At 39.4% G+C, this 23,919-nt stretch overlaps 1 protein-coding gene across 2 annotated transcripts; it reads left to right on the top strand.

Moving 5' to 3' along the window:
- The first annotated feature begins 866 nt into the window (after positions 1-866).
- Positions 867-20,789, top strand: LOC110950889 (PRELI domain-containing protein 1, mitochondrial-like). Of its 2 annotated transcripts, XM_022193725.2 has the most exons (6): positions 867-1,035; positions 1,924-2,130; positions 3,590-3,815; positions 6,696-6,809; positions 7,971-8,049; positions 19,496-20,789. In XM_022193725.2, exons 2-6 carry the CDS (start codon positions 2,039-2,041, stop codon positions 19,615-19,617), a joined length of 633 nt encoding a protein of 210 aa, XP_022049417.1. In that variant the 5' UTR covers positions 867-1,035; positions 1,924-2,038; the 3' UTR covers positions 19,618-20,789. The 2 variants fall into 2 exon arrangements, with proteins under 2 accessions (XP_022049417.1, XP_022049416.1); XM_022193724.2 differs by lacking the exons at positions 867-1,035; positions 1,924-2,130 and having other exon boundaries at positions 2,153-3,815.
- Positions 20,790-23,919: the final 3,130 nt, after the last annotated feature.

Below are 23,919 nucleotides of genomic sequence, written 5' to 3'. Positions count from 1 at the left end.
GGGCAAAAAATAAACACATAAAAATAGAACATTTATTAATGGATATTTGTTTATAATCATTTGTTTATTATTTATTCACTCATTTTTGAATTTCCCTTCGGGGATGAATAAAGTGATTCTATTCTATTCTATTTAATAGATAAATAAATAAATGATCAAATACTTTTGATCATTTGTAAATGATCAAAAATATTTACAAACAAATATTTGCAGGTTTTTTTTTTTTTTTTTTCTCTGGCTGCATCAGTGAATAACCACCACTCTTACGTTTGGAATGATTATTATAGTTTCTGAGATATGGGTATACATTAAGCAAAAAAGAAAACCTTGTCTTGAAGCCATATTCTTATCTTATCCTTTGAAGATTGTAATAATATGATCTTATTGAAGAGTCAACCTTTTAGTGATGTTAAACATTTTAATTTAACACATTAATTTATTTATTGTTTTTAATAACTATTTATATAACTAATGAATTTTTGTCATCAGTATAAAACAGGAATGACAGTATTCACCCTCGATCCAAAGTCCCATTCTGCAATTCTATCCTGTCAAAAACAATAAAAAATATAAATCGTATCATTATCTTTCATGATTGTATAGGTCGTTGTTGTTTTTTGTCTTTGTGTTTGTTTTTTTTAGGGTAGGTGCTTTTTTTTTTTAGTTTAACTTCCGTATCATTATAATAACATAACATTAACATATTTTTACATGCAAATATATTTTTTTCTTTTTCATTTTCTGTCTGCCAATCTACTGTTCTACATTCTAGTCCGATAGGTGGCGGAGATGCGTCTTCAAGCTGGTTTGTCAACCACCAGTTAACTAAAAGAAGAATAAGAGCTTTACTTTGAAATGATGACCGGAAGCACTGTTCCTGTAAAACAGTTCCGCCCCGACCATCAGTGGTCGTCACGTCTGTCACATGTAGCATTATGCATGTAATTATGTTTGGAAGTGTTGGGGCCGAAGGTACAGCAAACAAACAGTGTGCCGATGATTATTAGCTTAACATTTCATTAGCAGTAACTACAGGTAAGCTTGTCTTGTTTCCTATTGTAGCTGAGTGTGCTTGAATCTTTGGTTAATGTCCGCACGGCGTTGAGGTTAGCTAAACTTTATTAACATAGGTACCTGTCAAATGCTCATTACAGTCACGACTGAACTGTAAATTGATGAATACACCGGCTGTTGTTTAGTCTCACTACAACCGTTACATGTAAATATGTTGATTTACTTGAGTATTTAAAGTCTGTTTGAAGCTAATTAGCTAGCACTTCGCTGCCCAGGGAGCTGACATTATAGGAGTAACGGTATTCAGGAAGCTAACAACAAGCTTTAACCTCAGCTATAGCACAATATAGGCTGTATTTCAAGGTGACATGTGTACATAATGCCTAAATAACAACTTATTTTTGACCCAATAGGAAAAATAAGACTTGTATTAATGAATTTAGGGTGTTTTGCGAATAATAAGGCAACTTGAGTTTACATATGGCGCTGTGGATGTTTACCGATTATTGTAATTTGGCAAACAGGATATAGCTTCAGTGGCACGCTTCGCTGGCTCATTGCGGACTTAGGTGTTCGTGGACATGCTAATATAGAACAAATACATATTGTAAAGGAAAAACACTGTTGTATAACACCCAAGATTAACAAACAAAACCCACACAGTTTCTATAAAACCAGTTGAGAGATTACCCATGGATAAAATACGAGATATTTCTGATTTAACCAGCAAATTAAATATCTACTAAAATATTTTTGATGCATAAATCATATTGAAGCAATCCTGTCAAATAATATGCAGAATTTCCTACAGTGGACTAAAAGAAATGATACTGCAAAATCAGATGTGATCATCAAATGTGACCCTGTGCTTTCATGCTTTTTAACAATCAATTCTTTTCACTTCATTAGGACCACGCCAGACTTTGGATGGAGTCAGCACCCAGCTTTTCATTGTTTTATGTAGTCACAAGAAGGGACCTAAGGGTTCGGGATTCAGGGCATCGGGCGCATCAGCGAGAGAAAAATGGTCAAATATTTCTGTAATAACACAGACATTAAAAGCGCATGGGACCAAGTTGTCTCTGCTTTCTGGCAGAGGTATCCAAACCCATTCAGGTAATAAAATGCTTTTATTGTCAGGTTTTTATGAGAGGTGCTTCTTGGAACACATTTGGTGGTTTTTGTACCGCTATTCGTGGTCCTACTTTTTTGTGATTCTCTAATGTTTTCACCTTGAGGTTGACAGTTGTGGTTTGGACTGAAGTACTTTGACAACTACCAGATGAATTGCCATGCAATTTGAAACTAATAGTGAAGCTCCCTATAATATGAACTCTTCTGACTTTAGACCTGGTTAAGTTCTGCTGGCTCACATTTTTGGCTATTATGGAAATATCGTAACAGCTATTGGCTGGATGGCTGGATTGTAGTAAAGTTTGGTACAGACACTCAAAACTTCAAAAATTAAGATTTCTTAATCCCTTGACTTGCTCAACTATTATTATCCCCGTCCCTCTCAGCTGTGTTTTGTGCTAAATAAAAAAAACGTTAGCATGCTAACACACTAAACTAAAATGGTAAAATGTACTGGTCAGCATCTGCCTGTTACATGTGATGCTTATTAATAATGCACAGAGAGTGATTAACAAGTGTCCGTGTCAAATATCCGCTGTGCACTGGGGACAATAAGTCACAATAATGATAAGATTATAATATATACAGCATCAGTGTGTATGATGATATGTTTTTAAAAAAAAAGATTTAATCCGTAAATTCTCAACTTTAAAGAGAAAGTTTGGATTTTATTAATAGTACATGTGATGTGTTTGTAACATTGTATTGAGAGGCCTGCAGAAGTGTGTAGAGTTAGAAGACAGTTTGAATGTTACTATAAAAGGTGTTGTGTGGACGCTGCTTTGCTTTTGAAGACTGACGGCAAAATAGAGCCTCAGTCATGGTTCATCTAGGGAACTGAGAAAATGCACCAGAGAAGTAAAACTAAGTTTAGCCTTCCTGAGTGGTCTGGTAGTTATTTTTTTTCTTTAGCTAGCAGCATCAGGGGCTGCACAGTGGCTTGGTGGTTAGCACTTTCGCTTTGCAGCTAGAAGATCCCTGGTTTGCATTCTGGCCTTTCCGGGATCTTTCTGCATAAAGTTTGCATGTTCTCCCTGTGCAGACGTCAGTTCTCTGGGTTCTCGAGCTTCCTCCCACAGTCCAAAAGCATGCTGAGGTTAATTGTTTTTTCTAAATTTCCCGTACGTATGAATGTGAGTGTGATTGCTGGTTTCTGTATGTAGCCCTGTGGTGGACTGGTGATCTGTCCAGAGTGTCCAACCGCCTGCAACCCTAATGAGGATTAATCAGTGTGTAGATAATGGATGGTCTCACAAACATAGGGCCGTTTGGTTGTGTATTAAAAGCTGTGCCAGATCCCAGGAAATACTTACGTCCATTTTCTTTTACTAATAATGGACAGCTGTTTAAGCTCAAGTGAAAGTATGCTCAAACATTATAAAACTTCATACCTAACGGTTAGCTTCTGTCTGACACAGCTGTGTGTTTGTGTGTCAACCAGCACCCACGTTCTCACGGAGGACGTCGTGTATCGGGAGGTAACTGCAGACAATCGGCTCTTCTCCAGGCGCCTCCTGATGAAGACCAACCGGTTGCCTCGCTGGGCGGAGAGCTTCTTCCCTGGAGGCATGTCTCGCTCTGTGTACATCATCGAGGACTCCATCGTGGACCCTGTCAACAGGAGCCTGACCACCTACACCTGGAACCTCAACCACACAACACTCATGGTGAGGCCTCTCTGTGGTCAGCTGCTTTCATTCTGTAATGAACATGCAGCTTTGGGTATCAAGTGGGAGTTTTTTTTCAGATAGTGTGAATACAGCTTTCATCTGTGTCTTTGTGGTTTTGTGTTTTAGATCTAAACTAGGAAAATTTCAGATAGATTTTCACGACTAAAACATACTTTGTGTTTGAGTTTCTAGTTTGTGCAAGTAAAAATATAATTTTACACAGGCTTTGTGTTAAAGTTAGCGTGATATGGGAAAGTATTGTGGTTTGGCATCACGATCAGTTACAGTCTTCCATGATACCGAAGCGTTGGCTTCAGCACGATACCTTCCTAAATGTCAGTACTGGGATGACACCACATCAGAACAGCAATGTCTCTTAGTTAACCCGTAGATGCATAAATGGGTCAAAAATGACCTGGTAAGGTTGCTTTCTTGCAATATCTTTACAATTAAAAATGTTCATCATTTTAGATTCCAATTATTCCTCAAAAAACATGTTTTTGATACCATTCCATTTAGATTTTCAAGTTACCTTTTATACTTTTAAAGAAATTGTAATATTTGTATTACTACCCCAAGCTCTTTATCATTGATTATGTCATACAAGAGGTAGTGCACAAACTCAGAGGAACGGAGAGCAGCAACAGATAGAGGAAAAGAGTAGAAAAATGTCAATAACATGGATGGTGACATTCTTCTATTGCTGTATTGTAAAATATTCTTCTTTTTCGGTTATCAAAATGCTCAACAGGGTTTCTGCAGGGCATTAAAAAGCATTAATAGTCATTAAATTGATTTGGTGAAAATTAAGGCCTTAAATGGCATTAAAAATTATTAAATTTGATTCTCAGTGGCATTAAAAATTATTCCTGCAGTTTTCAAGAAAAATCTTTGATACTAATAATATAATAATATGTAATTATAGACTGTCATTTGTCAGATATGTGCGTCTGTGTAAACATGCTGAAGCATTGCAATAATTGTTCCGGCCGGCTGGGTACAAATTGCCAAAAACTGCATGTTTTTAAAGTGACTGGCAGGCTGGACCAGGTGGAGGACAACTGGGAAATAGGGAAATGCAAATTCCAGCAAAAATGGCTAGAAAACGTTGAATTCAGAGAATGATTACAGCCTGTGGGTGGTCAGGGGTGGTTTCCGGATTCATAAATGGTGAAATGTAGGGACAGTTTTCATATAAAAACCATCTTTTACAAAAAAAAAAAAACAAACCTGTGTAATTTGTTGAGTTCACGGCCGTGGCATTAAAATTTTTACAGTCTAGCATTAAAATGGCATTAAAAAGTATTAGATTTGACTTGCTGATTTCTGCAGAAACCCTGTTCAAAATGTGTTATAAAGTGAAAAATAAACAGATTTCAAATGAAGTTCTTATGTGGACAAAACTATAAAACAAACAATAATACAAATGATTATTGTTAACCAAAATGACAAAAATGGCATGAAAACACATTGATTCTCATTTTTGACCCACTTTTGGAAGAGTGTAGGGTCCAGTCAGTCGTGCATCTAAGGGTTAAGATCATCCTACTTGAGTAAGTAACCTTAAATATATAATCAAATTACACAAGGATCATTACCATAATTTGCCTTATCACGCTCCAACGGCAAAAACAGTTGGCGTGTCACAAAAGAAATGAAACTCGTTTGTCTTTATTTGAGGGCTTTTGCGAACCCGTTGCTCTTTGAGTTCTCTGGACAAGGTGCGATATTAGTCGACGAGATGCTTTGCTAAGTTTCGTTGTGGTTTCTGTGGGCTCATATTTGGCTTTGTGCCTACGTTTTCAGCACAATCCGTTGGCTGTTGACAAGAGTGCTCAAATTTGCAGACATGCCGTCCATTTTGTCACCCTGAAAGCTGCTGCAGTTTGCATATGAAAGAAAAAAAACCGTCTGAGACGCCCACTGTCCTTGCTGGGAGAGGAAGCAGAGCACTACACACAGACACACACAGACTCACTCAGACACACTGTGTTGTTGTTGCACATCGAAGCAACTCGTAGGAAATGTAGCCTCTCTTAAAACACTGCCATTCATCCGAAAGTGTGTGCGTTGCCATAACAGGTATAGTAGTATTTTTAACAGCAGGGTATTGCGATACCTTTCCACTAGTAACATGTGCTGTACATTTCTGGCCACACTCAGCAGTTCTGTCGGTTGCCAAAACATCAGGGATGAAGAAACCAATTGACACTGAGGTCCTTATTTTGTACTTTAAAAACCACTAGACGTTTAACAAATCTGTGTACAAATCCTTGCTGAATGCTGTCTGCGATATGAATACATTACCTGCGTAGTACAGTCAGGTGCAGCTGGCAAGAATGTAAAGTAACTCAGCCTGATCTTCAACCCTGACATGACTTGTACGTTGTGCAACTTTAAGGTGCGGTATTTTTACATTCTGACTGCTGTACGACGACATACCACAGCTGGTTTGATTTATGATGTTTTTAATCTACCGCCATAGAAAACATAATGCCGTTAAAGTAACTGGTGGAAATCCAAGAAGTTGTCTGGTGTAAGCATTGATGAAAATAGCTCTGATGAGCGTGGGAGAGGCTGGAAACATTTGAAATATTTTTACTACAGTGCAGTGAGGAAACCATGAAGTCCTCAGACAAACTGTAACATTTCTTCACGTTTGTGCTGTTGTAACATCCTTTTCAAAAAGTAAACATATTTGTAACAGAGTTCTCCAAGAGTCTACTACATAAAATATTTTGTAACATTTCTAATGATCCTTACACTTTGGAAAATACCTAGTTAGCCTGTATTCAGTGCTTTATTCTATATGTGGGTGCAAATTCAGTTTAATGTGACAGTTTTCTTTGTCTGCAATTTTCTCTGTCTACCGATTAGTCGGTTGAAGAGCGTTGTGTTTTCAAGGACTCAGCGGAGCAGCCAGCAACCACACAACTGAAACGGGAGGCGTGGATATCCTCAAGCATTTATGGCTTCTCCAAACCTATTCAGGTACATTTAACGTCTAGCTGCGGTACTTCGATTGACTACCATGAATGCAACATGCATGAGATCGTTGTGAATAGTGAAGTGTTTTTCTCATTTTGTTCAGTGGGAGTGCTTGTGTTCTTTACATAAATCAGATCTGAATTAATTCACACCTGACTGTGATGGCATTCAGATAGTATTCACACAGAATCATTTCTCCATACCCTGGTTTTATCTTGTCTATGTTGTAGAAATACACCACCGTTCAAACGTTTGGGGTCACTCGGTCAATGTCTTGTTTTCCAGGAGAACTCACACTTTTATTCAAGGGTTTTCTAATCATCAGTTAGCCATTAGCTAACACAATGTAGCATTAGAACACAGGAGTGATGGTTGCTGGAAATGTTCCTATGTAGATATCCCATTAAAAATCAGACGTTTCCAACTAGAATAATCATTTACCACATTAAGTAGGTCTAGACTGTATTTCTGATTCATTTAATGTTATCTTCATTAGAAGAAATTGCTTTTCTTTCAAAAATAAGGACATTTCTAAGTGACCCCAAACATTTGAATGGTAGTGTACGTTTCAAGAAAGCATTTCAGTGTGAGTCAAAGTATCAAGGGCTCAAAAATTGTGTATAAATTAATTCAAGAGACTGCTGCAGGAGTTAGGACTTGTCATAAATTTGTAATGCGTAGTTCTTCTGGACCATGTGCACAGTCTTGGGCGCTGCAGAGCTTAATCTAAAACAGTATGGATTGTCTCCATGTTTGATGCAAATTACTAATTATTTTAGTATTATTGTCACTGAAAAATACTGCTTTTCTTTCCAAATAAGAACATTTCTAAGTGTATTTCTTCAGTTCAAGCAGATAGATTTATTTTTACCGTAGAGGATGACACAGAGGGTTTCAGAGCCTTTGATTGTAGGTCATAGTGGACAACAGAGAAGTGAGAGCCTGTGTGCAAATGCCAGAATAAAGAAGTGGGAGATTTGTGGGGTAAAGTGAAAGCAATGCCAAAAATATGTCAGCCGAAAATTGGTATTATTGGATGTGGAATATGCCAGGCTCGCTGTGAAATCCCCAGAGAGTGGGAGGAAAAAAAAAAGACTATTAGCTGGTGTTGTTTTTCAGATGCCTCCCCCATGCAAAGCCATTTCCTGTTGTGTGTTTTCCCAGGAGTTTGGTTTGGCTCGCTTCAAGAGCAACCAGGTGAAGGCCATGAAGGGGCTGGAATACGCGCTGTCCAACCTACAGGGTATGTACACTTCACGTTTCACCACTCACGTGTGTGCCACCAGAAAGAGTCGAGGGAAACAAAACAGTTTATTTTTAACTGTTGCCATTTCTGGAAAGGAGAAAACCTACACAGGAAGCAGAGCCGACTTTCCTCAAAACACAGGACTGTGGCACGTTATACACTGTTTACTTTAACCCATTTATGGTTTAATTTATATACAAAACCCTTCCTACAGTTTGAATGCGTGACGAAACATTTTTATTCCCATAACGACTCCTGACAAGTGCATAGAAAAAAACCCTGAAATAGCTCACCCTTGCCATTTAGAGCTTAGTTTACTCCTGCATGTTTGATTAAGGAACAGGATAATTTAAGCACCCAATGAAGCCTAGAGGTCCTTGTTGCTGCTCAGAAATGCCATGTGACTGCAGAGGGATATGAAACCATGACAACTACAGAGACAGTCAGCTTGAATTTCTGGATTTAGGTTAATGCCAGAACAGTTCAAAGCCAGTGTCGCATAAACAAAATTTAGTAGAGCAGGTTGTATAAAAAAGACGCCTCTGTAAAAGAAGAGAGGAGCAAAAACAAAAACTTGACCACATAAATAAGAAAGAACTTCTGAACTTTTACTGTCTGTAAAAATGCAAAAAAAAAAAAAACAACAACTGGCAGCTGTATGTTTTTTTGCAATACATTTTTGGAAATAGTTAAACAGATATAAAAATACAAAGCTGACAACAAACTTCTTGTTGTGTCTGATCAGTTGTCCAAAACACAAAGATATTTATTGTGCTACAGTAAAACTCAAAAATATTCACATTTGAAAAGCTGGAAGATGTGATTGTAAAAATCAATAAGGTGACTTTCAGTCACATGAAGCCATAGGTGAAAAAGGTGGTGCCCACTTTGGCTGTGGGCCCCGATGAGGGAGGATTGTGTGGTGCTACAAACTATGTGTTGTGCTGATGCAGCGTACTGTTGTCTGAAAGGGCATTCTCCCACTGTTGTGATTCTGTCCTGTTGCCCCTTTGTTGATGCCACTGCAGGAATTGGCATCAGGCTGAGCGTTGTGGTAAGTATGTTAGGAGTGGTGCATCCATCTGCCATCCCAGGCCATTTACACTGCTAGTCAACAGTTTGGACACACCTTCTAAATTAATGTTTTTTTCTTTATTTTCATGACTGTTTACATTGGAGATTCTCACTGAATGGATCATAACTTTGAATGAACACACATGGAATTATGTAGTAAACAAAAAAATGTGTGAAATAAGTCACAACATGTTTTATATTTTACATTCTTCAAAACAACTTTTGCTTTGATTACTGCTTTCCACACTCTTGGCATTCTCTCCATGAGCTTCATGAGGTAGAACCTGAAATGGTTTTCCAACAGTCTTGAAGGAGTTCCCACAGATGCTGAGCACTTGTTGGTCCTTTTGCCTTCACTCTGTGGTCCATCTCATCCCAAACCATCTGGATTGGGTTTAGGTCAGGTGACTGTGGAGGTCAGGTCATCTGATGCAGCACTCCATCACTCTCCTTCTTGGTCAAATAGTCCTTCCACAGCCTGGAGGTGTGTTTGGGGTCATTGTCCTGCTGAAAAATAAATGATGGTCCAACTAAACACAAACCAGATGGGATTGCATGTCACTGCAGGATTCTGTGGTAGCCATGCTGGTTCAGTGTTCCTTCAGTTTTGAATAAATCCCCAACAGTGTCACCAGCAAAGCACCCCCACACCATCACACCTCCTCCTCCATGCTTCACGATGGGAACCATGCATGTAGAGACCATCCATTCACCTTTTCTGTGTCGTATAAAGACACGATGAGTGGAACCAAAGATCTGAAATGTGGACTCATCAGACCAAAGCACAGATTTCCACTGGTCTAATGCTCATTCTTTGTGTTTCTTGTCCCAAACAAATCTCTTCTGCTTGTTGCTTTTCCTTAGTAGTGGTTTCTTAGCAGCTGTTTGACCATAAAGGTCTGATTGGTCAGTCTCCTCTGAATAGTTGATGTAGAGATGTGTCTGCTACTAGAACTCTGTGTGGCATTTATCTGGGCTCTAATCTGAGCTGCTGTTAACTTTCCATTTCTGAGGCTGGTGACTGGGATGAACTTCTCCTCAGCAGCAGAGGTGAGTCTTGGTCTTCCTTTCCTGGGGCAGTCCTCATGTGAGCCAGTTTGGTCGTAGCACTTGATGCATTTTTACGACTGCACTTGGGGATACATTCAAAGTTTTTGCAATTTTCCAGACTGACTGACCTTCATTTCTTAAAGTAATGATGGACTGTGGTTTCTCTTTACTTAGCTGATTGGTTCTTGCCATAATATGGATTCTAACAGTTGTCAAATAGATCTATCAACTGTGTACCAACCTGACTTCTGCACAACACAACTGATGGTGCCAACCCCATTAAGAAGGCAAGAAATTCCACTAATTAACCTTGACAAGGAACACCTGTGAAGTGAAAACCATTTCAGGTTCTACCTCATGGAGAGAATGCCAAGAGTGTTCAAAGCAGCAGTCAAAGCAAAGGGTGTCTACTTTGAAGAATCTAAAATGTAAAACATGAAAAGCATTAAATGAGAAGGTGTGTCCAAAGTTTTGACTGGTAGTAGTTGAGCCTCGCACTGCAGATTGTGTAGAGGTAGAGGCTTTCTCCCCTGTTTAATGTGTCTGAGTAACAGTGACACAAAGTGTAGTGTAGATTATGTATTGTTTAGTTGAGCTCAAGAGGATAAATGACAGGATCAGTGTGTAGGATTTACGAGTATCTTTTGTCAGGAAATAAATATAGTATTCTATGCTTGTTAGATTAGAATGGTCTGTACATATGAGGAGGATCATCATCCATGGAGCCCACTATGCTGCATGTTCATGTTTCTAGAAACGCTGGCTCGAGAGAGATTTTCATGTTTTTTACGTTGAAGTAATGCCGATGTGGTTTCTCCTACACACTTGAAAGGGTTGGTTGCAATGTGCAACCTCAGCACTAGATGCCACTAAATCCTACACACTGCTTTGAGCCCTTGTGAAGCCCCTTTTACTGGAGGAAAATGAGTTCCAGTCGTATTTTTTAGTTTTTCCCCCAAATGCAGTAACATTTTGTTAGAATTTATGTCCAATATCCAACTGATCAACAGGTCGTGATTGTTGCTGTGGTGTTTAGTGCTGTTTTAAATCAAGGTTCCTGAATTTACCAAGATGAACTGTATTTGAAAATTGCTCTAACAGAAATACTTTTCTTTCATACTAAGTTGATTATTACTAAAATGCTCCCAAAAATTCTTTTTGGATTTCCTATCTTGTTTGTGCAGTTACTGAAAACTGCGGTATCTGCATTTTTGACCCCAAGTTTAGGGGCTTTAGCGGTTAAAAGTTTTGCATTTCATTTACATAGAAAAAAATAACTAGAAAGCAAAGGCAAACCCTCATAGCTTGAGAAAGTAGCATCACTTACTAAAGATTGCCGTTGTGTGGCTGTACAGTCAGTGATGAGTGATGTATAACAGAGTTTCAAACACTCTGAGATGTTGTTTATTTGCTTGTTTGGCTTTTGTATACAGTTTATTCTTATGGGATTGGACAAGTTGGAATGGAAGGTTGGAATGTCATGTGTGGGATGAAAAGCTGTGATTGTGTGCAGTACATCTGTGTCTGTGTACCTCTACTGTCAGCTGATCTACAATCACAAGTTGATGCTAATTGATTGATGACTGTGAGACACAGTGCTCATGGTTTAGACCTGCATGCAGTGTCTATAGAAAGTGTTTCCTCTTTGCCGCCTTTTAACATTGAATCAGGGTGAATTGAATTTACCTTTTTGGACAATAAATTACAGAGAAGATTCTTTCATGTCGATGTGAACTTATATTTATACAAAGTAATGTTAATTTACCCTTAGCTGCATAAGTGATTGGACCCTACGCTCTTCTATAAGTGGGTTAAAAATGACCGTATAAAAATTAATGTTTTTATGCAACTTATGTTGTTTTGGTGAAGAATAATAATCTATATTATTGTTTGATTATATTTTAGTCCACACAAGAATGACTGCATGTTTGAAATATGTTTATTTTTCACTTTATAACACATTTTGAACATTTTGATAATTGAAAAAGAAGAGTACTACACAGACCAGCAATAGAAGAATGTCAGCCTCCATTTTGATGGCATTTTTCCACTCTTCCCTCCAAGTCTGTGCACGTCATCTCCTCTTGTATGATATTATCAGTGATAAAACGCTTGGGTAGTAATACAAATATTACAATTTCTTTAAAAGTGTAGAAGGTAACTTAAAAAAATAAATACAATGACATCAAAACGTGTTTTTTGAGGAATAGCTGGAAAATTAAAAACTTTTCATTACAAAGATATTGCAAGAAAACGACCTCACAGGGCCAGTTTTGACCAACTTATGCATCTAAGGATTAAAAAAATAAAAAAAGTACAAGAAGTTTTACCAAACTTGGACCGCCTGGCGAGGTCATCTGTATGTCATGGACATGAGCCAGTGACATCGGACACTACATTTACAAAGATGACCCCTGTGACCTTGAAAATGGGGTCACGGTCACCAAATGCGAACTTGACCTGTGTCTTATTATGGTACACCTGTGTACCAAATATGGTGAGGCGACATCAATATTTTATCGAGTTATCGCGCGGAAACCAAATTGTTACAGACAAACAAACAAGCAAGCAAGCAAGCAAGACCATGCAGCTGAAAACAATACCTTCCGGAAAACGGAGTTTTTCCGGGCGGTAATAAGTGCTTTAGTATTCACCCACTTTAAACAGGGCTCCAAGACTAACCTTACCTCACTGGTAACACTGGTGTGGCCAACTTTCTTATGTGGTAGCACCTTCCACCTTATCACAGGCAAAACACCTCACTTGCTCGTTACCGATGTTCCTCAAATGCCTCAAATTAGCATTAGCCACCGGTTCAGTCTCTATGTTGCTGCACTTGCAGTCGGATCATCAGGTGTGTCTGAGTCGGACCTCCTCATATCCACCAGCCGCCTTCTCTTTGTTAAGTTTGTTTTTAGATAATCAGCTCCAGACTGCTCCGTCTTTGTAACACACCTCACCTAAACAGTTTGATTTAAGCATCAGACAGGGACAGACTGTTAGAGCCAATGAAGTTATAAAAGACCTACTTCCACTGTGGTTAACACATTAGCTGCATGCGCCACTTAGAGAGACACCAAAACAACTTTATGATATCAGGACTTAAGCTTATTACTAAGCGGAGGAAAAGAAACTAACAAATGTTTAGATTGGTTACGTGCAAAAGAGAATGCACAGGAAAATGTGACATGAGACTATATTAACCACTTTTGACGTGTTTTATTAAATTCAGCAAATACATAATCTTTCAAACAGTACAAATTTTTAGCAAAATTCCTTGTTAAGTAAAGGAGTAGTGTAAAGAGTAATTTCTTCAGAAAAAGCAAAAAGTTGATTCCTTACCTTCCAAATCTTGTATAAATCCAACCAGAAATAGTGCTGAAGTCAACTTTCGAATGAGGAAAGGGGTCAATAAAACAGGAAATACATCAACAGGCGTTTTTTTGGATGCTTGTCTAAACTTTTAGCTCCATTTATCTGATTAAAAGTTCATGTATATTAAGTCTTAGAACAGGTGCAACTTACTTTACGAGCATGAAGTCTTCTTCTATGGTTAAAGGCGTTTGTCGAGTCCACTAAATGCTTGACCTTTTTGGTAATGTCCTTGGACATCTGCAGTGTGTTATTGTAATGTCAATTTGAATGTGAACTCCAACAAAAAGATTGTGAACGTCATGCAGCCATCTTGATCACAGTCTGGAGCCCAGTTTAAGTGACTCACCAAACCAAAACAGGTGCAGCCAGTTGGTGCTGGAAGTCACACAATCAGTGAAATGCAGATCAACTGAAGGAAGCAAATGTGTCTCTAGTGATTATAGTATAAACACACCTGTATCTGGAAGCCCCAGTCACTAATGAATCCTGGCTGTAACTACACAACAAAGACAAAAGGAACACTCCAAACGACTCCGTGAACAGGTTATTGAAAATCACAAGTCAGGGGATAGGTATGAGAAAGTCGCTGATTATTTCTCAATTTAATTCATCAATCAGAAATATGACATGGTATGTTATTTTTAACACGTAGCTGCACATCTTTTGTCTGACTTATCTTGTGGATAAACTGTCAGATAATTAGCATTGCTGCTATCATCAGCTGCTAGAAAAGCCTTGAGTAATGGCTAATGCAGAACTAGTAAATAAATTCCCTTGAGTTTTCCAGAGCTGTAATTGTACTGCAGTGTAATCTTTCAAAGAGGATTCAAACATCTTAGCATACTCTCTAAGCTTTAGCAATGTCACCGCTGACACTGGCTTTATAATGAGTGATTGATCCACAACTGTGGACTATTGACAAAATCATTACAACTGAACTGTCTTGATCAATAGCAGGTGGCAGATGTTTAAAATTCAATACCACATGGAGGAGCGTTAGGTGCATGTTCCTCACATCAAAGAACATTTAATGTTTAGGTTTTCTCAAAAGCAAAGTTCAGTCTACTTTGATGAAGCCATTTTCACCACTGACGCATACTCACTGAATTAGGAATTTGAAGACCAGATAAAGTTAACTCCAGGTTATGGGATTTAAACATTTAAGATCCAGAAAATGCCTCATTTCAAATCGCTATTTATTGATTGATTCAGCAAAATCCAAAACATCCAAGCAAGTCACATTCAGTCTTGATGTCAAAATAATCCTCTTACCTGATCTACATGAAAGAATGACTTGTTCCTGGAAACAACTGGTCAACTGCAACAAATGTCCACAAGTGTCTCAGTGATTTTTATCAGTCCAGGAAATACAGTATGTCACTTCCAATATGTTATTTATGCTTTGAGCAGTGCACTGACGATATTCGTAATCAGTATAGTTTGTGTGTTGTTGGAAGTATGCAACAGAGCTTTGCTGGTCTGCTGACAGACACTCGGCATGTGTTAAGTCTACCAATTTAGCTTAGCATAAGCCTCAGATAGCTAGCTAAACCAGACAGCCAGAGTTCATTAACACGAGCACCACAGGCAGCAGTTAGACAGCAGCTCAATTTAGGCAACTTTTTTGGACGATCAGCAAACACTCCTGTAACTCCATCTCATAAGTTAGGTGCTTCACCAGTTGACCCTCTCCACTGCCGGTATTACTGCCCTCCGCCATATTTACGAGTTGTTTACTGTGCAGTGCGCATGCGCGCGGGGCGCATGTATCCGATCGGCTGCCTGCAGCTGCACTTCTCACAACAGTAGTAGGCCTATTCCTGAGATTTTCCGGATTGTGGCAATCAAACACGGTTTAACGATAATTAAAATTTGAAACGGTAGTACTAACCGTCAGACATTTTACCGCGTTTTATCATTTTAACCGGTAATCGTTACATCCCTAGTTCTAATGCTACATTTTGTTAGCTAGTGGTATTGAAAGGCTAATTGATGATTAGAAAACCCTTGTGCAATTACATTAGGACATGCATGAAAGTATGAGTTGTCCGGTTGACCCCAAACTTTTGAGCGGTAGTGTACATCACTTTCTCTGACAGTTGTCTTATCTCATGTCAACCAGCATTTGTTGGTTCGCCAAAGCTGAAGAGGAGATCTTTCAGCAGGAACAGAGTAGGCTGCAGAATCAAGGGGTACAGTGGAAAAACCTCCAACAAAACAGGGACGGCGAGGGCAAACACCGAGAACGTACATCACAAGCATGCGCCAACACTGTGTAGTTACTCTTACTGCCAGAAGGGGGAGACAAAATCTTCCCTACTGCAGCTTTAATTTAAGCAAATGCCAGCTTAAACTCAGTAATTTAATAATGTTGCATTTCAATTGTTGAGGTTCTGAGTTTATTAGATGTTTTACTGACTGTATCTAGTATCTGTCAGACTAATGCATTGGCCAAGTGTATCAGAATAAACCAGTGGTGTCTGACAGATAATCTGAGATATCACAGTGCAAAAATGTCTCCACCTCTGGCTAGACCATATTGATTTTCTGGCATTCGTGCAATGTTGGAAACCGACCAGGCACAGACTCTGCTGAGTAATTTCTGACATTGTGAGTGTACCTGAGGTCAGATTGGATTTCTTTTTTTAATGTGCTTTCATAGAAGTAGTTAATTCCAGTTTCCTTTCACATTTAGCAAAGATTTGTGTGATCGAAAGACAGAGCAAACACACACATTTGCCAACTAAAATATTCCATAAAAGGAGTTTGTTGAGTCATAAATTAGTAAAATATTGTATTGTATTAGCCTTACTGTAGATCACTTTTACAATATTTTTGTGCTTAGTTAGACTGTCCGGTAATAAAATCAACCAGTGAACATTTTCTGATAGTTTCTGGCAGCAAAGCTTTCAGTTCAGTGACACTCAAGTATTTTTGAGCTTCATTGCATCCTTTAGGTGCTCTAAGGGATTTCACCAGGGCCAATCGAAGACTCTGACTTCCTTCTTGGCAAATTATTCTTGCGCCTGATGTGCTTTGGATCATTATTCTGCTGAATGATTCGCATCTACTGCTTGAATAAGTTTTCTGTTGATCTCTTTACATTTGCATCCTGATTGCATAAAAAAAAATAAGTTTACGTTTTAACAGCCTCAAACTTTGAACTCTCCAACGTTAATACTTCATCATAAACTCAGAGCAGTCTGGCATCAGCAAAAAACATTCGACCATCAGATCCACGTGGGCTGAATCTGGACTTCCCTTCTCCAAAAGCTGTTTTATAAATTACTCTTGTGAACTTTGACAAAGTGTACTGATAGCTTTTTGATCCAGACATCAAAACCTTTTTACGCTGCTCATACAATGACGGGCAATTTTCCACTAGTTGTTTAAAAAAAACTTTAGGATTTAGAAAGTGTAAAAGCAGGTAACACGCAATTCATTCTGTTTTCGACACCTACGAATCCCCAAGATCCACTCCCTTCAGTCATAGTCAGCCTCCAGACACAGAAAGAGGTTTCTCCCTTCAACCCAGGAAAAACATTCAGGGAATATTTGCAACTAGAATAGAATATGTAAATATGACAAAAACACCTCATCTCTTCCCTGCTGTCCGTCCCTCTCAGATTTTAGGGAAATCACTCGGCTGTATTGTGACACTAGTCGTTGTTCTCACATGAGGTCGAGGGTTCACAGTTAGGGCGGACACAAATAGACTGCAGCCTGTAGTGCTCAATCCAGTGTGAGGCAGTTCATACCAGCAGGCCAACGAGGGCGGAGGCTCCCTTTTACTGACTTCTCAAAAGCAGTTTCTCCTTTTCTGCAACGTCTATCATCGTTTGGGTTTCGTCGCCTTTCCCTCCAGCATGCCCAAGTCCGTGTCATAGAACAGTTACGATTGCAGCTTCAATGGATCAGTCACTTTCAGCACAGCACAGCACAACTCTGAACTGAACACTGGCAGATGAAAGAAAAGCCTGCTGCAGCACAGAGAGCAGCTCACTGTGTGTTCACGCACATTAAAGCGTAATAAAGCTGTCATCTTCTGAACCTAGTGAAATCAATAAGGAATTAGACCATTCAACATTGTCAGACAGATGCTTGTCAGGTCAGGTCAGGCCATGCAGTTATTCTTTCATCACAGTGCAACTGGGGACCAAAAAACAAAAACAAACTTGTTGAACCACAGCTTGACCGGCTGAATGTCTTTTTACGTTTTCAACTTTCACTCAGTGCCAGCAGCATTAATGAATAAATTAATGTCCGGAAAGAGGAAAGATACAAAAACAACTGCTTGCTCTTGTTGCAGACTAAAAACTACGCAGCAGAATTCTTGTTCTTATAAATGTTTAAACTAAGAAGAAAAGTGTTTAGCGAGCATCCCACACTGTCCTATATAACAACTCGAAAAGCACTCAGAGAGCGCAGTACTCTGCTAAGTCTGCTCAGTCGTTGTATGATTTCCGACGTAGGGCTGGGCGATATGACCAAAATTTTATATCCCGATATAGCTTATTTTATATCCCGATACGATATACATCACGATATTTTTGGTAAATTCAACAAATGAATGGGACCGGGCAGTGGCATACCTTACAAAGTACGGTAGTCTGATCCTTGTCGGTCTTTTTAAATCCAAACCACCGCCATATGACAGAAGTTCCCCCTCTTTTAGGTACAAGCTAGTTGGTTTGAGCTGGTTGTTCGTCATCTTGTTGTTTAGATTGTTCTTCTGAGTCGAGTCCACCGTCTTCCTCCATAGCTGTTTATGTCTTAGCCGCATGCAGTGTTGCCAACTCCTCAGTAAGGAAAGTAGCTGTTGGCTGTCCTAAAAGTCGCTAGAAGTCGCTAAATGATGGGATCTCCTAATTTGCATATTTCCCAGTTTGCATGTAATTGTAATCAACGTTGTAGGAGAGAGGAATAACGTGGAAGAGACCAAAGAGTGAATATAAAACACCCAAAATATGTTTTTGTACTAGAGGCTAAATGCTGTGGTTTATTTTAGTATGGCAGTGAAGAAACATTTTCATTTATATCCCACTCCGTAAGTCTGGATGGGATCTGTAGTGACTTTGCGCATGCGCGATTCATCTGCCGTCTGGCTGCGGAGTGATGTGGGTCTCCCCTAATCAGACACTGGGACTGCTGTGGGGTTACTGGACTGACAGCCTGTGCTCTGGGAGGGGGAGAAGCTCACAGCAGCACCTGCTGCTTGTTGAAAACAGTAACTGCAGAATGATCCAAGTTTTCCTGTCAGTGTCTCCAAAACGGCAGAAAAAGTCGCTAGATTTGTGGCTAGTCGCTTTTGACAAAAAAGTCGCTAGGACGCTTTGGAAAGTCGCTAGATTTAGCGAGAAAGTCGCTAAGTTGGCAACACTGGCTGCGTGCCTGGGCTTGCTGTAAGGCACATCGGTGACGTAAAATACTGCTGTAAAGCGTGTTTTGTGACACTGCGATATAAACGATAGGATGTTCACATAAAACGATAGATATTTTCTATCATCCAGACGATATCTATCGTCATAGCTCCCAGCCCTATTCCGATGGATGAAATCTTTAAACAATTTGTGGTCCACAGCGGTGGATTTGTCGTATGATCACAATCACGGAATTGTCAGCGAGCAGCTGCTGTAGTGTTCAGTTGTAGTCATAGCTACAGTGACACTGTGCTGCTGTCTCTCAATTTAACAAATCCGTGGATCCAGACTATAAGCCGCATCACTGCCTAAATCTAATCAGATGGTCCGTGTATTATTTCTGACCTTCCCTGAAAATTTCATCCAAATCCGTTGGTCTGTTTTTGAGTAATGTTGCTAACAGACAAACATCACAGAACTCCACCGCGCTAGCAGTGTTATGTGTTCTGTGTCTGTGTGTTATATTTAGGAAGCGTTGTCCTCACTCTCTTCTGTTTCTTTCTCTGGACGTTCTGGTGCTTCAGGAGAGACGCCCCAGCGGCTGCTCAGGGACACAGTGAAGGATGCATCGGAGAAGGCCAAAGAGGCAGCAAAGACTCTGGCTTCAGCTGCTGCTGTCCCACAGAAGCCTCAGCAGTACGTCTGACAGGACTGACTGAAGTACTGCACAGGTGACAGGAAGTCAGCACAATGCCTTTTGATCATCTCCATCGTCTCGCTGGGATCTCCCCATTTACTGCAATCTGTATTTTTCTAAAGTTCGAACCAGCCTCTGTGGAATTACCTCGACTGTTGGACTTCTTCTTTGCTCTCTGTTTTCTTCTTTTCGTTCAATCTCAGGTCTTGAGCCTTCGTATGAAACCTCCTGCCTTTCAGACCAGCAGCGTCTGGGCCACTTATTTATATATTACAAATCTACTGTAGAATAATGATATTTTTCTGATCACTATATAAGCTTTTGTTTTTGTTTTTTGTGCATTTCCTGCATAATGATAAAATGAGTGGGGTTAATACAGGTTTATTACAGTCATCAAATGTATTTTATGCTCAAGCTAAAGCTCACATTATGACTGTTCAGTTTTCATTTCAATTAAAGGAAGAATTTAGGAGGATGTAATAAAACATTTTATTGTGCTTGCGGGGAATAATTAAGGCAAAAAATTCCCTCTTTTTTACGATTTTCTTCTCTGAGACTGTAATAAACGTCCAGCTCTGAGGCACATCTGTATGTGTTACAAGTGTCGGCGCACAATGTTTCCTGTAATATTGCAAACATAATTAGAAAGCTACTGCCAGAAAGCCTGCATTGACTCATTTCTCATCACAACATACCATAGTGACTTATATCAAAAAAGTCAGAATGAGCAAAGTTCTCACTATTCTGTGCTCAGATTTGTTGTGAGTAGCCTTTCTAAGTGTCACTTAGCTGCTTAGGTGAAAATAGATCATTTAAATCTAGCTGTTTATTTGAAGATTAGTTAGCATTAAAGACGATAATGTAAACATTTCAATAATTGCATTCCCTTAAAGATGGATTTAGTGGGGTTTTTGTTTGTTTTGGAAGACTTGAATGATGAGAGAAATAATTAATGAGATGTATTTTTATGAATTGTTTAGAGTTAGGATTTTGTGATACTGGACTCATGTAGATTTACTTTAACCATGTAGTGAGATGTCCCAAAACAAAGTAAACTGTTTAGACTTTGAGTTGAAAATGTTTCACAGCCCAAACATTTTCAACAACTTGTTTATTTTGTTTGTCATTGTGTTTAATGTTTTGTCAGACGGAGCTTTAATAAAACTTAAGTTATTGTTTTAGCCTCTGTGTTGCCGTCTCTCTGCAGAGCTGCTGTTTGCTATACTTGGACATGTGCAGCGCCCCGTGACTGCCGAGGGGTCCCACTGCACAAACTCTTTTTATTTCCTCCAGCTCCAATATAAAAGGACATTTCTGGTAATTTTGGGCTTTAAGACTGTCATGGTCTATAATAATCGGCCCTCTGCCCTCCAAACATAGCTACGATCTGCGTGGAGATTCAGAGCAGCAGCCAGTTGCGATGCTAATTCAGCTCCAAGGCCGTGGGTTCCATCCCCGCTTGGGTCAATGACTGTTTTCGCACTGTCCATCTACTTACTCGATGGAACTTCTGTGTTTGTCAAGTCTGAAGTTGTTTTCATGAGCAGTGGGTCTTTTTGGCATATTCATGGACTGTTTGGCTGCTTAGGAGCAAATACTGGCAGAACTAGAACTTTCTTTTCATCATTTTGAAAGGCTGCACATTGGATTAGTGGTTAGCACTTTTGCCTTGCAGCAAGAAGATCCCTGGTTCATGTCTCGGCCTTGATGGGATCTTTCTGCATGGAGTTTGTAAGTTCTCCCTGTGCACTCGTGGATTTTGTCCGGCTTCTTTCCATAGTCCAAAAACATCCATCCATTATCTATACACCGCTTAATCATCCGTATGTTTTTTGGACTGTGGGAGGAAGCCGGACTACCCGGAGAAAACCTAGGTACTTCTGGAGTGATTTGATTGGTTATATGTCACGAATAAAACTCCTTTAACTTAACATCTGTAAACTGGGTAACTGCACTTTAATATGGATGGATGACACTGAATTAGAGTCTGTTTTAATGAGACTGAGTTCAGATGTGTAGCTCTGTCATTAAAGGGGAACTTCGTTTTTTTTCAACCTGAGGTCTGTTTTCATATGTCATTTCATACATGTGAGTGATGGAGAAATGAGTTTTCTACATAGCTCCAGTATTTAGCCAGGCAGGCAGCTTAGCAGCTCAGCTAGCAGCTCAGCTAGCGAAAAGTATGGGGCAACTTGACGCTAGAAAGCAAATCTTGTTCCAAAATTGTGCGATAGCTCGCGCCAAAACACTGGTGGGGGAAACAGCTGTTCCGAAGTCGCCCGATAGCTTGCGCGATTTCGGAACGAGATTTGCTTTCTCGCGTCCCGAGATTTGCTTTCTCGCGTCCCGAGATTTGGATACAGACCACAACAAATAGCGATCGCCAAGTAATGTGGAGGTTTTCGTTCACTTCTCATCTCTAGTATGTTGTGGGACACTCGTTGAGACTATCCGAGCCGGTCAGTGTGGGAAAGAAAAGCACGTTAGGGCGGACTTTGACGCGGGGGTGCAAGTTGCCCCATACTTTTCGCTAGCTGAGCTGCTAGCTGAGCTGCGAAGCTGCCTGCCTGGCTAAATACTGGAGCTATGTTGAAAATTCATTTCTCCATCACTCACATGTATGAAATGACATGAAAACAGACCCCAGGTTGAAAAAAAAAACCGAAGTTCCCCTTTAAATAGGAAATTATTTCTCAGAATTCATAGAAAAAAGTCTGAAATGTTTGCTAGGTTAGCATCCCACATGTTCAGCTAAAGCTAACTCTCTCCAACTTCTGGATCTCTTGAGTTGCTTGTTGTTAAAATATCTTGCTAGAGGTGCTGAAGCTCAGAAAGTCTGAGATGTTTGTTCAAAATAAGCTCATAAACTGTCCTCTTTTGTTTGAACTTTCCTGAAACTTAAGCGTCAATGACAGACCAGCACATCCAGACTCAGTCTCATTTATGTAGAGATTAAACTTCAGTGTCATTCATTGATGTTGAAGTGCAGTTTTTCAAATGTCTGTTGCACATGCTCCCGACCAAACCAGTCCAGGTGGAAGACGATGTAAAGAGAAGCTCCAGAGGATGAATATCACACATTTATGTTGGAAATAAATTTCAAACATCATGAAAAATTTCCCTTTAATGATGTTCAAATCTTAGTTGAGTGTTTTTGTTGATGTTGGTTTCTAAATGTTTTCTGACACACGGCCCCAAAGATTAAAACCTTTTACGGCTCACAAGCTGCAACAATTCGCACATTATCAACTGTCTTTCTGACTAACACCTTATTTTTCTGAACAGCGTCGCCAAACGACTGGGGGGAGATATAACATTCATCGTAGTTGGTTCAACTGCGAAAACACTGGTGTGAATGCGAACTGAACCAGTTGAAAATAGCAACATTGTAACAACTTTTGGGTCCAAACGAACCACTCTAACGGACTAACAGGTGTGAAAGCACCCTTAGTGAAGTAAATTTAGTTTAAAGTTGAAGCAGAAAGTTAACAAAGAAAGTTGAAAACCACCTTCTGATGCCTGAAATCTCTGAGTTTTCACACAAAGAACACCTGAACATGTCAAACTGGTTCCATAGTAGAAACATCACTGTAAAAACGTCATAGTATGGTGTGTTGCTCAAAAAACAACATTACGACCCCACTTTCTAGGTTCGCCGAGGAGCGACAAAAACAGGACAACCCTCTGGTTTCCAGAGCGCTAGGAGGCTATTTATTTGAAAGAATAAGTTTACAACAACACAACATGTGAGCAGAAAATATTTGTTTTTGATTTTTCATTGACCAAACTTTTCAGGAGGTAGATGAAGAATAATTAAAGCTCTCATGTAGAAGTCCAACTTATTTTGGATCCTTGTGGAGAGTTTAATCTTAGAGTTTGTTAAGCTGTTGAGTTTTTAGAGTCACATGGATTGTTTTGACATTTAATAACCGAGTCCTGAAATAAAATTACAGTGGTGGATTTCTGTCATTTATTCTGGACAAAACAAATAACAGCAGCAGAAATCTCAAACGTCATTATAAGGAGTGTGGATTGAGATTTCTCACTTGATAATGATCTAAACATGAAATTTAGGTTGGTTTAAAGGAATATTTCACCTTAAATCTATGAATGTTGACCTAAAAGGTTGGTTTCAGTAAGCATTCCACCTACAAGGTCCTCACACATCCACCTTAAAGGAAAATTCCACCAAACATCCCTGGACACGCACCTAAAATGTTGGTTTAACCGAGTATTCCATCCAAAATCCTCAAAGAGACCTGAGGGGCTGGTTAAAAGGAATATTCCACCTAAAACCTCAACTAGGGCAGT

This window comes from Acanthochromis polyacanthus, chromosome 3, assembly GCF_021347895.1.
Source record: "Acanthochromis polyacanthus isolate Apoly-LR-REF ecotype Palm Island chromosome 3, KAUST_Apoly_ChrSc, whole genome shotgun sequence".
Classification (NCBI taxonomy): domain Eukaryota; kingdom Metazoa; phylum Chordata; class Actinopteri; family Pomacentridae; genus Acanthochromis; species Acanthochromis polyacanthus.
The sequence above is the reverse complement of the archived record's forward strand: the minus strand, read 5'-3'. Positions and strand labels throughout refer to the sequence as shown.